At 37.1% G+C, this 15,344-nt stretch overlaps 1 protein-coding gene across 1 annotated transcript; it reads right to left on the bottom strand.

The window, feature by feature from the left end:
• Positions 1–13,144: 13,144 nt before the first annotated feature.
• On the bottom strand, positions 13,145–15,013 carry LOC149266560 (heat shock cognate 70 kDa protein-like). The gene has a single exon (XM_089408628.1). The coding sequence runs from the start codon at positions 15,011–15,013 to the stop codon at positions 13,145–13,147; it is 1,869 nt and encodes a 622-aa protein (XP_089264754.1).
• Between the last annotated feature and the right edge of the window lie 331 nt (positions 15,014–15,344).

The raw sequence follows: 15,344 nt of genomic DNA, 5'->3' as shown, positions 1-15,344 counted from the left end.
CAAAGGTTTTGCCAAATTTTGTCCGGAACCAGGGGATCCAGCTCAAGGAGAATGCTTTTTTCTTCCTTAAGATTAAAGTTTCCCTCTTTGTTATTTCCCCATCTTAGTTGGTCTTGTCCCTCTGCCACTAAGATCTTCCTTTGCTCTACTATTTTCCTGAGCTCCTCTGCTTTAGTTTTCAGGAGATTGTTATTTCTGCAATCTATGTTTCTCCAGATTCTCCACTTATCCGTAAGATGAGAATGTATCCAGAAATCCTTAACCTTTATTAAACCTTGGGAATCTGACTCCTGTTTAAGATCAAGGAAGTCTTCTTTTACCAGAATTGATTCTTGTTGCCACTTATCTTCCCAAAAAAGAGCAATATTTCCTTCTCTGATTTCCCAGAAGCTATTCTCTTGTACTAGTCTTCTATTCTCCCAGGGTTTGTTCCAAATATAAAAACCCTTTATATTTCCTGACATTATTATAAGATCACTGTTCTTCCAGGAACTAACATATTTTTCTTTCTAGATATTTGCCCATTGAGTCTCTGGATGCTGGACCCAGCGCCACCAAAGTTTGGCCCCTAGAGCCTTATTGAGAATCTCTTGATCATCCAATCCTAGCCCTCCATGGTTCTTGGGCTTACAAATTTTATCCCAAGACACCAAGGCCCATTTCCTCTTAGTCTCCTCCCTACTCCAAAGGAAGTTTCTTTGAATATCTCTAAATTGCTGAAGGACCCCTTTTGGAGCTGGGAGGGCTGATAACATGAAAATAGGGATTGCTTGAAGCACTGCTTTTGTAAGAACTAACCTGCCAGCAAGGTTTAAAGATCTGATGGTCCATTTACTGACTTTGTCCTGCAACTTGTTGATCAAAGGTTCCCATATACTTTTGAGCATTGGTTTTGTAGTTAGAGGGACTCCTAAATATTTTGAAGGAAGGGAATCCCTTTGAAAGCCAAGAATTCTGGAGATGTTTTTCTGAATAGCAATATTGGTATTGAAGAAGAATATTTTTGATTTGGAGAGATTAACTTCCATACCTGAAGCCAAGGCAAAAAGATTCAAAAAAAATTTGTAGTTTGAAGCCTCTTGGACTATGGGGAGTCCTTGTGGCATGGTATCATCTACAAATTGTTGGTGAGTCAGGGCCTGCCCATTATTAGTAAGTTGCAGACCTTTAATCTTTCCTGATGATTTCGCCTGCTTTATAGCTCTCCCTAGTCCTTCCATCATGATGATAAAAAGAAAGGGGGAGAGCGAGTCACCCTGTCTGAGGCCTCTTGAGGGACTGAAAATCTCTGAGGGAGAGCCATTGACCAATATAGAAAAACTGGAGGAGGTCACCAGTGCCATTACCCATCTGACCCAGATGTGATCAAATCCAAATGCAATCAGCATTTTCTTAGCCCCAATTTACCTTGTCATTAGCTTTGGCCATATCTAATTGCATGATTATGCCCGCCTGCTTCTTTCTAGTTAAAGAGTGCACCACTTCTTGCGCTTGAATGATGTTATCTAGAATTTTTCTACCTTCCACATAACCTGATTGCTCCCCTGATACCAGGACTGGAAGCAAAGGTTTGAGTTTGTTAGCCACAACCTTGGATATAATCGTATAGATTATGTTGCATAGGGCTATGGGTCTGTATTTATCCGGTGTTTGAGCAATCTCCTGTTTGGGGATCTGGGGGATGAAGGATGTATTGAGGGCTTTCAAAATGGTTTTTTTTGACCTAGAATCCTCCACAACATTCAAAATGTCCTGCTTAACAATATTCCAGCAAGCTTTGAAAAAGTCCACATTGAAACTGTCCAGGCTCGGTGCTTTGCCATTCTACATGTCTTTGAGGACATCACTTAGCTCCCCTTCCGTTACTGGTCTATTAAGGTTGAAGTTGTCCTCTCTGGATACTAGTTTTGGTACATTACTAGTTATTTCCTTGATGGATTGCTCTCTATCTAAATTGTTCTCCTGTGTTATACCTTGGAAGTGGTGGACTAACACAGCTTCTATAGCTTTATGGGAGATCTGCAGTTCCCCTGCTTCATTCTTGATCGAAGAGATGCTGTTGTGAACTCTATTGGCCATGGTGGTTCTATGAAAAAACTTAGTGTTGCGCTCTCCTTCTTTTACCCATTGAACCCTGGAATTTTGTCTCCAAAATATTTCCTCTTGTTTACATAGATTCTCCCATTCTTGGTAATGTTTATCCGCTTGCTCACTAATATCTTTATCAAATCCTTCTTTGATTAGAGCTTGGTTGAGAACCTGCATTTTTTTTTCAACTACTCTCTTTTATTAAAAAATATTACCAAAATCCTTCTTGTTCCATTCCTTAAGCCGGAATTTGATGTGCTTTAGTCTTTTGTGAAGAAGATACATTCTGGTCCCCTGAATTTGCAAGTCCTCTGACCACCATTTCTCAATGTTGCTAGTGAAATCTGGGTGTGACAACCAGATATTTTCAAATCTGATAGTTTGTTACTAGGAGTACCTATACCCTTGATTTCCAATTGGATTGGCCAATGGTCTGAGCCTCCAAAGGGAAGAACTCTTGTTGTTACCTCTTTACCATTTAGCATAAGATTCTCAGAGATGAAGAATCTATCTAGCTTTGAGGCAACAAGGGCATCTCCTCTCTTGTTATTCCAAGTAAAGAGGCCATTATTCCAATTAGTGTCAACAAGATTTATGTTGTCAGAAAAGGTTTGGAAAGCCATGGAATCTTTACTTAGAGATATAGTTCTTCCATTCCTCTATAAAAGGGATTTAATCATGTTAAAATCCCCTCCCATGATCCAGGGTATATCTGCATGTCTGTTCCTGAGATCCACTAGGGTATCTAGAAACTAAGTTTGTCATCTATTCTCTGAGGACCATAAACATTTGTGACCAGAAAGGTGTCCCTTTCTCCTACCGGTTGAATAACAACCGATAAGTAATTTCTGGAAGCCTCAGCATCCAGAATGCCAATTTTGTGGGGATTCCATAGAGTGAGTATGCCCCCTGCTGTATTCTCTGCTTTTACTTCTAGAAACTCATAGCTGCTGAGCCATTTGTTGTGGATTTGTCTTACCTTTTGAATGGAACATTTCATTTCTTGGATGAACATTATATCCAGCGTTTCTTGTTTCATTCTGTTACTAAGCATTCTCTGCTTTCTCTTACTCCCTAGACCTCTAATATTCCAAGATGTCAACTTCATTATAAAATATTTGTAAAGGAGTAGCTAGCTAGATCTTTCATCTTACCTGAATCAATCATCAGCTTTCCACACTCCATCAAGAGTTCATTCTGCTTTTTCCTCCCTCTTTTCTTGCTTGGGTTTCTAGTAGCTAGTCCCAGCGTAGTTTTCATCGTTTTCACCCCTCGGTTGTCCTGCTTATCTATGTTGTTCCCTCGCTCTAACTTCCTAGCTTGCGTTTTCCATAGAAACAGCTATTGTATTCTGCTGATTTCTTCTTGAGGTAGCGAATCCACCAGCTATTGTATTCTGCTGATTTCTTCTTGAGGTAGCGAATCCACTCCCCTTGTAGTACCCTGCCTCAAGAATCCTTCTAGGTCTAGGTTTTCTTTGTCAAGAATTTCTAGTAGTTCATGGTCCTCTGGGTCCATATCATAGTGGCTTCTTTCTGGTACTCATTATTTTGTGTTTGTTCCAGGTTTTTTTCCTTCTCCTTTTCTACAGAACTCCCTTCCATTGCTTGATCTTCTTTAGTAATCTCTTCCTCTTCCTGAAGCACCTGAAAACTATTCTGCCTGAACTGTTGTCCTTCGCGCTGCTGATTTTTCGGTCCTCTTTTACTTCCTTTACTTCGGTTAACCACTTTCTGGAAGCTATCTGATTCTTTCATTGTGTTGATTCCGCTTTTGTTTATTTCTTTGTTGAGCAGATAGTCTTTGAAAAGATGTCCATGTTCATGGCATTTGCGACATCTGAATGGAATGTGCTCATAATCTACTGTTTGCACCCATTCTTCATCAAAAACTTCCAAGATTATCTCCTCCGGTAGAGCTCCTGATAGATCCATTTCCACACATATTCTAGCAAAGGAAGTATATTTTCCCCTTCTAGTGGCTTCAGAGGCTTTAACATAGCGACCTAATTTATTGCCTATGGCCGCTAACGATTCATTTTGCCAGTAATCAAGAGGTAGAGAGTAGAGCCTTACCCAGACCGGCACTGAAGTAAAAGTTTCCTTTTCTGGAACAAAGTTCATCATCCATGGTCTCATGTAGAGCCCCGCAGCAGCATAGAAGTAAGGCCCTCCTTCAAATATTTTGTCCTTGTCTTCAATATTTGTGAACACCACTGTAAAGAAACCCTTAGACCCGAGATGAAGATCTATGCTCCCTTTAGGTTTCTAGTGGTATTTAATCCACGACTGTAAAGCTTTTTCAGTGGGCCATAGTCCCATGAACTTACAAATGATGGCATATGTCCCCATGTGCTCCCTGTGCGCCTGCAGCTCTGGATTATTTAAAATAACCCTGGGAGTTATGTCTGTTTTGGGTTTGCAGGGTCCCTTGCTTCTCTTGTCTTTAGTTTCCTGTTTTTTGTCTTCTACCTCTTTGTCTTTTGTGCTATATTGATCCTTTTCTATGGGTTCTTCTATTCCCTCTTTTGTAATTCTTTTTCCTTCCACCCCTATTTCCCTAGCATTTTCTAGAGGCTTCTTGCCTCTACTGGCCATGGCCTCCTTGTAGGAGGGAGTGGAGCCCCCTCCTCTACCGCCCTTCATAGAGCCTTCTGACTGCCCCTGTTTGTGTTGAATGTTGTTTGCTCTTCGCTGTTCGCTCGAATCCGAGGAAAAAAAATCGAATCACGTATAATATTTCATTACATGTCGATTCTCTAAATAAATGATGAAAATACTATTTTACAATATCAATAAATATGTTCTTCTTGATATGTTTACAACCAATAATCATTAAACATGTGTGGACTGCGAAGATGTGGAATCAAGAAACCATATTGGTCTATCAATCATGTTAGTCTTAAGTATTTTCAAGGCTATCTGAATAAAGAGAGCTCACAAACACATAACTATGTTGCACAAAATTTAGGAACATATCCAAGTTTTCTAAGTGGCAACTACACACTACAAGAATAAACGAATAATACCTATAAATGACATTTTAACATTCTAGAAAGAAAACCATTTGGATGTTTAATTTCATAGATGAATACAGGATGTAAAGTTCAAAATTAGCCTTTAAAAATGAGGTTGTTCTTTACATATGAGGGTATGTGTACTAAAAATGAAACAAAAAATGAGATGAATCCAAGTATAATAATATATCCTAATACAACTCATCCTTATTCTTATCTTTATGAACAAAAATAAAACAAGATGTTTGTTCAACAAGATTGAAAGAAGAGGCAACTAATCTTATAGTTGCATCACCATCAATATCAAGAGCACCAAAACAAATTCTATTTTTTTCAAATAAATGTAAGAAACAGTTAATTAAAATATTGGAGTGAATAGGGATATGTTTATTAGTGGTTACATATGTGCATTTTTTTGCCACCTAAGGGTCGCATGCCCTTTTTGGGAGCTTGGATGGGCCCATATAGAGTGGGAAAAAAAGACACCTAAACATAATGAATTTGCATTGAAATGGCTAGGAAACACTGCCATCCATACCATATATCATTTCCAAATTGGGAAATGCTATACGGTAAGGCCAATGACATTTCCAAACAATTTCACACATATTCCATTTTTTATGGGTTCTTTAGGCACTGACAATTGGGTTGGGGAGTGTTTTCCGCAACATAGCCTCTTAGCTATGTAGATCTATTCACACTCAAGATATAAAATACAAACATACTTAGATGAATAAGCATGATAAGTCTAAGAGATTCTTGGTTGTTTCCAATACTATTATGGATTTGTTTAATTTTGTATTAATAAAGTCCTTGGTCAAATCCTCCTAAATAAAAAAATACTAGTCTACATCAATATAAATATCATCCCTAAATTAAATCTCATAATTTTTGAAATTATAGTTGGTTCATACATCTATAAATATGCAAATCACTTTAACAAATTTATACATGTCACACAAATCTATTTATTAACTTAAATGAGAATTCATTAAATATAATCACCCATTGTCAATGATGTTTTTATCCTCTTTCTTTTGAATATAATTAAGTTAATGTTCATATAAATTGTAGCCACGTCTCTAGTAGCCTTACTTTGAAAATCACTAAAATAGGTTGGCATTGTGGTCACGATGTTCTTGACATCAGAGTTGAGTTATGCTTTGGCTATTGTCTTCATTTTTACTAATACTATAGAAGAGATCTATTCAACCGTGAAAATTCTCCTCTCACCCTTGTATTAAACTTGGATAATAGGCTTTCCATTGTTTCCAGCAACAACAATGAAGGGCCATAGTTGAACGTCACTCTCCACAGAGGAATTAGAGAATCGCCTTCCAATAAGTCTCTTGGCATCAAAGACGGTGTTGTGAGGATTATATGCAATTTGATATTTGGCAGCATCTCCAACAAATCTCTCGGAGGGAGTGATAGCAACAAGGGAAGGAGTGGTTTGGTTTCCTTGATCATTAACAATAACCTCCACTCAATCATGCTGCCAAACTGCTACGTAGTTGTAAGTTGTTCCAAGATCTATGCCAATTGCTTTGTCTTTACTCATTGCACCTATGGGATTCGAAGGTTTTTATTATACCAATGAACAAGTAATAATCATTGTGTTATCCAAAGAAAAAATAATAGACCTTCAAACTAAGTCCCTACATATTGGCAAAACAAAACCATGAATAATAGATTTAAGATGTTGAACAAGAATATGAAGAAATCTAATGGAACATATAGAAATCGGCCCAATGGAATTATTTATCAGTACATACTAGGATGTGATCCCGGTTCCACTCTAATGAAGTCACTTGTTCCCTCTGATGCCAACTGTAACTGAATCCGGGAAGGGTGTCAGGTATCAGGGGTTGTTGAGAATAATGCTTAACTATGTTATGCAATTGCTGACAAATTAGCCATCAAATTTTGTGTTCCGATATTATCAGAATTAGGGAAGCAAATTAATAGATGTAGTTAGTTATTATTTAGCAGATTATTAGGGGCACTAGATTAGAATCAGAGGTTAGTCATATAATGGATAATATAATTAGAAATATGTTGGATATATAATAATGTATTCATTTCTTCTATGGCGACATGAGATTCCAATGAGAGTTCAACCCATGGATTAAGAATTAGACTTCTCTTGTTTTTGTTCATTAGTTTTTTTATGTTTTCATATGTATGCTCTTAATAGATTTAACATGTGGTATCAGAGATAGGTTAATAGAGTTTATTTATATGTAAAGTGTGTTGTTGGAAGGAGGTTTCAAAATTTTGTGAAATCCATTGGCAAGAGTTTCATAATTTTGTGAAGCCTGTGCAGATTCAAGTTATTAGTGGGAGTGCTCAGCAGTTAGCAGCAATGGCCAACAACAAAAACAATATGAATATTTCTCAGCTACAAATACGAGTGTTTAAAGGTGAGAAATTTGGTTTTTGGAGCATTAAGATGAAAACATTGTTTCTCTCACAAGATTTGTGGGATTTCGTAGAAAATGGCTATACAAAGCCAGATGCTCAAACACTTGCCCGCTGGACTCAAGACCAAAGAACACAACTAAAGGAAAATCGTAAAAAATATTCAAAGGCTCTCTTCCTAATCTAGCAAGGAGTGCATGATTCTATTTTTCCAAGACTAGTTGGAGTAACAAAATCAAAGGATGCATGGGATGCTTTGCAGCAAGCATATCAAGGAACAAATAAGATAAAAATTGTTAAGTTGCAATCCTTAAGAAGAGAATTTGAAACTTTATGCATGCAAAAATTTGTATCTTTTCATGATTTTTTCACTAGAGTTATGGGAATAGTGAATGAAATTAGGTCTCATGGAAAAGATTTAATAGATTAAAAATTTGAGAAGATTTTAAGAAGTTTTCCTGCAAAATTTGATGGGGTTGTTATTCCTATTAAGGAGTCTAAGGATCTAACTCAGCTTTCTGTGAATGAACTAATGGGGTCTCTTCAATCTCATGAGCAGAGAATCAATAGATCTTCTAAAAAATTGATTGAGAAAGCTTTTCAAGCAAGAGGAAATGTTTCCAAAGACAAAAGTGGTTCCTCTCATGAGGAAAGCCAGAACACTTCTAGAAGAGGACAAACATACAAAGGAGACATAGGTCGAGGAAGATTTTTTCTGCAAACAACAAAGGAAGAGGTAATGATGACAGTGATGGAGGTCAAAGATTTAATAAATCCCAAGTTCAATTTTTTTATTGTAAAATATTTGGCCCTTATGAACGAAATTGTTGTAAAAAACAAAAACAAGAAGCTATTTTTTTCTGAAGAAAAAGAAGAGGTTGGCACTTTATTCTTGGCTTGTGATTCAACTAATAATGTTTCCAAGGAAGGGTGGCTTATGGATAGTGGTTGCAACAATCACATGACAGGAAACAAAGATGGCTTTGTGCAGATAGATGAATCTACAAAATCTTATGTATTGTTGGGAGATGACAAGCGAGTTGAAGCTAAAGGTAAGGAATCAATTTTTGTGAAGGAAAAACAAGGAAAACCAAAGCACTTTAATGATGTTTTATATGTTCCTGGTCTAGCAGATAATTTGTTGAGTGTGGGGGAGCTCCTTGAAAAGGGATATTTAATTAATTCAAGAACAAGAAATGCATAATCTATGATAAATATGATCATAGTAAAATTATTGCTAAGACTAACATGCTGCAAAATAGAATTTTTTCTTTCAATCTCCCTTCTGAAGCAAGTACAACATTAATGTTGCTTATGATGATAGTTCCTGGCTATGGCACATAAAGTATGACCATTTGAATATGAAAGGCTTGAAATTGTTATATAACAAGCAAATGGTCAAAGGGTTACCACTTATTGTTTCTATTGATAAAGTCTATGAAGGGTGTATTCTTGGTAAGCAACATAGAGATTCATTTCTAGTAGGAAAATCATGGAGAGAAAGTAAACCATTGGAGCTAGTGCATGCAGATATATGTGGTCATATGCAAACTTCATCTCTCAACAAAAATAAGTATTTCATTGTTTTTGTGGATGATTTTAGTAGAATAACATGCTTATATTTCATTAAAGAAAACTCGGATGCATTTGTCATATTTCAACAATTTAAATCTCTTGTGGAAAAGAAAAGTGGTTATTCTCTAAAACCATTACGCACGGATAGAGGGGGAGAATTCACTTCTGACAAGTTTGATTTTTATTGTAAAATGAATGGAATTCAAAGGAAATTGACAATTAGTTATACTCCCCAATATAATGACATTGTTGAACGTAAGAATAGAACAATTATTGAGATGGCTAGGAGCATGATGAAAGGTAAAAACCTTCTAAACAATTTTTGGGCTGAAGTTGTAGCTACATTTGTTTATTTTCTTAATAGATTCCCAACAAGAAGTGTGCAAAATATTACCCCTTGTGAAGCATGGTGTGGAAGAAAACCGAATATTTCTCATTTAAGAGTTCTTTGGTTGCATTGCCTATGATCATGTTTCCACTGAAAAGAGAAGAAATTTTGATGATAAAAGTGTGAAAAGCATTTTTATTGGATATTGTGAGGAAACCAAAGGTTATAAATTGTACAATCCACAAACTGAAAAACTAATGATTAGTCGTGATGTGTTTTTTGATGAGAAAGAAGAATGGCAGTGGAATCAAGATGTGCAACAAAAAACTCCAAGTATTATTGTACAAGAAGATGAATCTTTTATATCTACAAATCCATCCAGTGATCAAAATACTTCACATGCCACATCCACTTCATCATTTTCTGCAACTTCAAGCCATGTATCAAGTCTAGGTCCTCCTCCAAAAAAGACAAAATATTTAAATGAAATTTATGGTTATACTAATTTTTCTTTGATGTCTCAGACTGAAGCAGAGCCAAGATGTTTTGAAGATGCAGTAAAAGAGTTAGTTTGATGCAAAGCAATGGATGAAAAGATTGCAACGATTAAAAAGAATGAAACATGGGAGCTTGTGGATCCTCCTACTAAAAAAGAAGTCATTGGGGTGGAATGGTTGTATAAAACCAAGTATGCAGCTAATGGATCAATACAAAGGCACAAAGCAAGGTTAGTAGCAAAGGGATGTGCTCAACAACCAAGTGTTGACTACAATGAAACATATGCTTATGTTGCAAGATTTGATACAATCAAAATTGTTTTGGCATTGGCAGTACAATATAAATGGTTAGTTTATCAATTTGATGTTAAATCAGCCTTTCTAAATGGTGAGTTGAAAGAAGATGTATATGTTCAACAGCCCCAAGGATATGGAGAAGCAGGAAATGAACACAAATTCTACAAACTGAAAAAGGGCTCTTTATGGGCTTAAACAAGTTCCAAGAGCATCATATACTAGAATTAACACTTTTTTTTTGAAAAAGGGGTTTAATAGAAGTGAAAATGAACATGCATTATATATCAAGTCAAATGGTAATGATATAATAATTTGATATACACATCTTCAAGTTATTTGTTAGTGGAAGAATTCAGGTAGGCTATGATGACTAAATTTGAAATCACTAATTTGGGTTCGCTCCATTATTTTCTTGGCATAGAAGTGACACAAATGAATGATGGATTTATTTTTTCACAAGAAAAATATGTTTCAAATCTTCTTCAGAAATGGAAAATGGAAAATTGTAAACCCATGAGCACACCCATGAATACAAATGATTTTTTTTTTGTAGAAGATGGAGCTGAAAAGGTAGATGCTCTATCCTATAAGAGTCTAGTAGGAAGCCTTTTGTACCTTACTACCACTAGGTCTGCTATTATGCATGCAATATGTTTGATTTCCAGATTCATGCAAAGTCCAAGTAAGATTCATTTTGGAGCAACAAAAAGAATTTTGAGGTATCTTCGTGGAACAAGCAATTATGGAATTTGGTATACTTCATCAAATAATTTTTGGTTGGTTGGTTATACAAATAGTGATTGGTCTGGATATCTTGATGATAGAAAAGACACTTCAGGTTATGTCTTTAGCCTTGGATCAAGTGGTATTATGGTGTTCAAAGAAGCAACCAACTATTTCATTATCTTCTAGAGAGGCAAAGTATATTGTAGCAACAATGGCAAAATGTGAAATAATTTGGTTGAAAAAAGTATTGTTGGATCTAAAACAAGAACAAAAATATGCCACAACTATTTACTCTGATAACTTGTCTACCATTGCCATAGCTAAAAATCCAGTGTTTCATAACCGCACCAAACACATTGATATCAAATATCATTTCATAAGAAACTATGCGGAAAAAAGAGAAATTGAACTAAAGTTTTGTACAACAAATGATCAACTTGCAGATATATTTACCAAAGCACTACCAAAAGGGAAGTTTCAATACATGAGGGATATGCTTGGAACCACCTCATTAAGCATTAAAAGGGAGTGTTGAGAGTAATGCTTAACTATGTTATGTAATTCATGACAAATTAGCCATCAAATTATCAGAATTAAGGCAACGAATAGATGTTGTCAATTATTATTCAACAGATTGGGGTAGTAGATTAGAATAAGAGGTTAGTGAGATAATGGATAATTCAATTAGAAATATGTTAGCTATATAATAATGTATTCATTGGGGTAGTAGATTAGAATCAGAGGTTAGTCAGATAATGGATAATTCAATTAGAAATATGTTAGCTATATAATAATGTATTCATTGCTCCTATGGCAATTCCAGATAATCCAATTAGAAATATGTTGGCTATATAATAATGTATTCATTGCTCCTATTGCGATATGAGATTCCAATGGAAGTTCAGCTCATGAAGTAAGAATCATCCAATAGAGGTTCAGCTCGTGAAGTGATAATCATACTTCTCTTTTATTTTTTTATATTTTTTATATGAGATTTAATATGGGTAAGAAGTGGAGAATACTAAATTGGTAAAATTAAAATAAATTGATAAAGGACATTAAATTAAGTGGAACTCAGTCGAAAATGCTAACATAAATCACGCAAACGAAACAATGAACAAGGAAATTAATAAAATCAATAGACGGAACAGACGAGGATGAGTATAATGGATTATGACTGAGGAGGACTTTGGTAGTTTCCTGGCTGCGTCCATTATTGGTTTGGTCGTGGTCCATGGTGTTCTCGGGATGGTCTTCTTACGCCTGGTCGCAGTCCAATTTGTTTTGATGGTGTTGACCATGATATAAAACCTGTTGGTAAGTGCAAATAGAATGAAACCGTGAACCGGATAGACGGAACAATGAAACGGACGACCGAGCAATGACTTAAAATAGAGTAAAAACGGAAGACGTGTCGATTAGATTTTTAAAGTTATCAATTAGACTTCTGAATTATCAAAAGTTATCTTGACCCTAAAAATTGTCGAAGGCAAATAGAGCGATGCCTATCCGCGAATTAATGGTGATGCTAAGAGAAAAATCAATACGAGAAATTGACAGCTAATTGGTGAATTAGTCGTGACAAGAAATTAAACGCCTATCAGTGCATTCGTTATGATAGTGAGAGCAGAAACTAAATCAATATAAGAAAATAACAGCACATCATTAAAATACTAAAGATAAATGAGTCTCCATAGAAATGTGAATAAATAAGTTTTGACCTTGATTTGAACTATTTACTATTTATTTGTAAATAACTATCTAGTGTAAACTTTTTAATTTTGCAACATATTGGATCTATGAGATAACAAGTTAAACCTGCAGCATTCAGAAATACGATATTTGATATTCACCGTCATTAATACACACTCAACTCATAAGTCGTCCACATTATATCGTCGATTTTTACTCCAAAATCACGTGATATATCATTTCTATTATCGGCTTGCCCTTTAATATATTGAAAGGCAGATAGCTGTCAACTATAGATCCAGTCTAGATCTTGGTTACCCGCGGAAAAAAATTACATAAAATTTCAATATTCTGAGCACTAATCTGAAATCGACATAAACATCGGAATACAAAAAGAAACTTCTACTAGACACGACATAATAGAAGGATCGGAGTACAAAATAACCTTCTCCTCGATGCACAAGGATCAGAACACAAAATTGTCTTCTATTATTGGAACCGATATCATTCCAAGGACAGTAAATCGAGGTAGAGTGATCTGTATGAAAATGGGCTGCATATATCTTTCAACATTTTCAACTTCCCTTCCAATACTTTGGCCTTCGCCCACTCGTTTTCCTCTAACCATTCCTCCACACTGCTCAGCATTTGCTCTATAAATTCCAACCCTCTGATGTTCATCGCTCCCTTGGCTTTCGCCTCTTTCAATCTACTTGTCATGTTGTATATATAACATTCCAACTCGGATTTGGCAGTGCGATCCCTTTTGGTTTCTTCATCTTCCCTCCGGAACCGCTCTGCGTCACGCACCATCCTCTCTATCTCCTCTTTGCTCAGCCGACCACAGTCATTGGCTATAACAATGTGATTACTGACCCCGCTACCCTCCTCCCGGGCTGAAACTTTCAGAATTCCATCGACGTCCACTTCAAATACCGCTTTAAGCTTCGGTACTCCACATCTCGCTGCTGGAATTCCACGCAAGGAAAATTCACCCAGCAAATTGTTGTCTGCTGTCATAGTTCTCTCACCTTCATAAACTGAAAAACGTCCAGATACTTGATTGTCAAGCCCTGTAGTGAAATTTCCCTCCCTTCGAGTGGGAATAGGAGTATTTCTGGGAACGACCACAGCCATGACACCACTGTTGTCTTCGATTCCAAGACTCAAAGGCGTGACGTCCATAAGGACTAAATGGACGCCTTCATTGTTCATGGACGCCGCCTGAAGTGCAGCACCGTATGCAACAGCTTCATCGGGATTGATACTGTTGCAGAGTTGCTTTCCCCGGAAGAATTGCCGCAGTAATTCCTGTACCTTTGGAATTCGTGTTGAACCACCCACTAACACTACACGGTCAATCTGTTCTTTGGTCATCGTAGCGTCTTCCAGACACTTGTCGACCATTTCCATGCACTTTTCGAACAATTCAGAGTTTAGTACTTCGAACTTGGCCCTTGCAATCTTGATGTGAAAGTCTATTCCTTCGTAGAGAGAGTCAATATCAATCACAGTTTCCACAGCAGAAGACAGACTTCTTTTTGCCCTCTCACATTCTGAGCGGAGTCTCCGAAGAGCTTTTGCACTTGTACTCAAATCCATTTTGTGCTTTTTCTTGAACTCTTGGACACAATAATTAAGCACTCTATTGTCAAAATCTTCACCGCCCAGATGCATGTCCCCTCCAACAGCCTTTACCACAAATTGGCTATTCTGAAGAGTGAGAATAGAAACATCGAAGGTACCTCCACCCAAGTCAAAAACCAGGATTGTCTTCTTATGATTGGACAAGTAAAGTTCAGTGTCAAACCCATAAGCCATAGCTCCCGCTGTCGGTTCGTTAATGATTCTCATGACGTTAAGTCCAGCAATAAGGGCAGCATCTTTAGTAGCTTTCCTCTGAGAATCACTGAAATAAGCAGGCACAGTGATCACAGCATCCTTGACATCAGAGCCAAGATATGTTTCCGCTATGGTCTTCATTTTCACTAAAACCATTGAGGATATCTCTTCGGCTGTAAACTGCTTCCGCTCGCCTCTGTAATCAACTTGGACGAGAGGATTGCCATTGCGTCCAGAGACAACAGTGAAGGGCCAAAGTTTCATGTCACTCTGCACAGAGGGATCGGTGAATCGCCTTCCAATGAGTCTTTTGACATCGAAGACGGTATTGTGAGGATTTATGGCGCTCTGATACTTGGCACCGTCCCCAACGAGCCTCTCAGATGGGGTAAACGCAACGACGGAAGGAGTGGTTCTGTTTCCCTGATCATTGACAATGATTGCAACTCTGTCGTGTTGCCATACTGCAACGCAGCTGTAGGTAGTTCCAAGATCGATGCCAATAGCCTTCCCTTTGCCTTTACCATCCATCTCGACGGTAGAAATCACGAACCACAGGAAGCGTGGTCACCCAATAAAGAACCAAGACTCACTGCATAAAGGAGAGTGGGGCAGGGAATTTAAACCGAAAAAAAGGAGCCACAGTGGAGATGCAATAATGAAAATTAATTGGAAGGTAACCCCAATCTTCATATGCAGTGCCCACTATCTTTTGGATATGACATGAAGTGACCACAGAGCGGCGTAGAGTGCTACGCCGGGATTTCATGAGCGTGGAAGTGGAACGTGGTTTATGCCTCCACGGTGGAAGCTATAGGCAACGTTATGACGAAAAGCTATACCATTTGAAACATTTTAAAAC

This window comes from Pinus tabuliformis, chromosome 6 (genome assembly GCF_031772625.1).
Source record: "Pinus tabuliformis cultivar Carrire ecotype Pingquan chromosome 6, CPIR1, whole genome shotgun sequence".
Taxonomy (NCBI): domain Eukaryota; kingdom Viridiplantae; phylum Streptophyta; class Pinopsida; order Pinales; family Pinaceae; genus Pinus; species Pinus tabuliformis.
This window is presented reverse-complemented; position numbering and strand designations above follow the sequence as displayed.

Coding starts and splice junctions, on each gene's coding strand:
- LOC149266560 (XM_089408628.1), bottom strand. CDS start 15,013: ATGGATGGTAAAGGCAAAGGGAAGGCTATTGGCATCGATCTTGGAACT.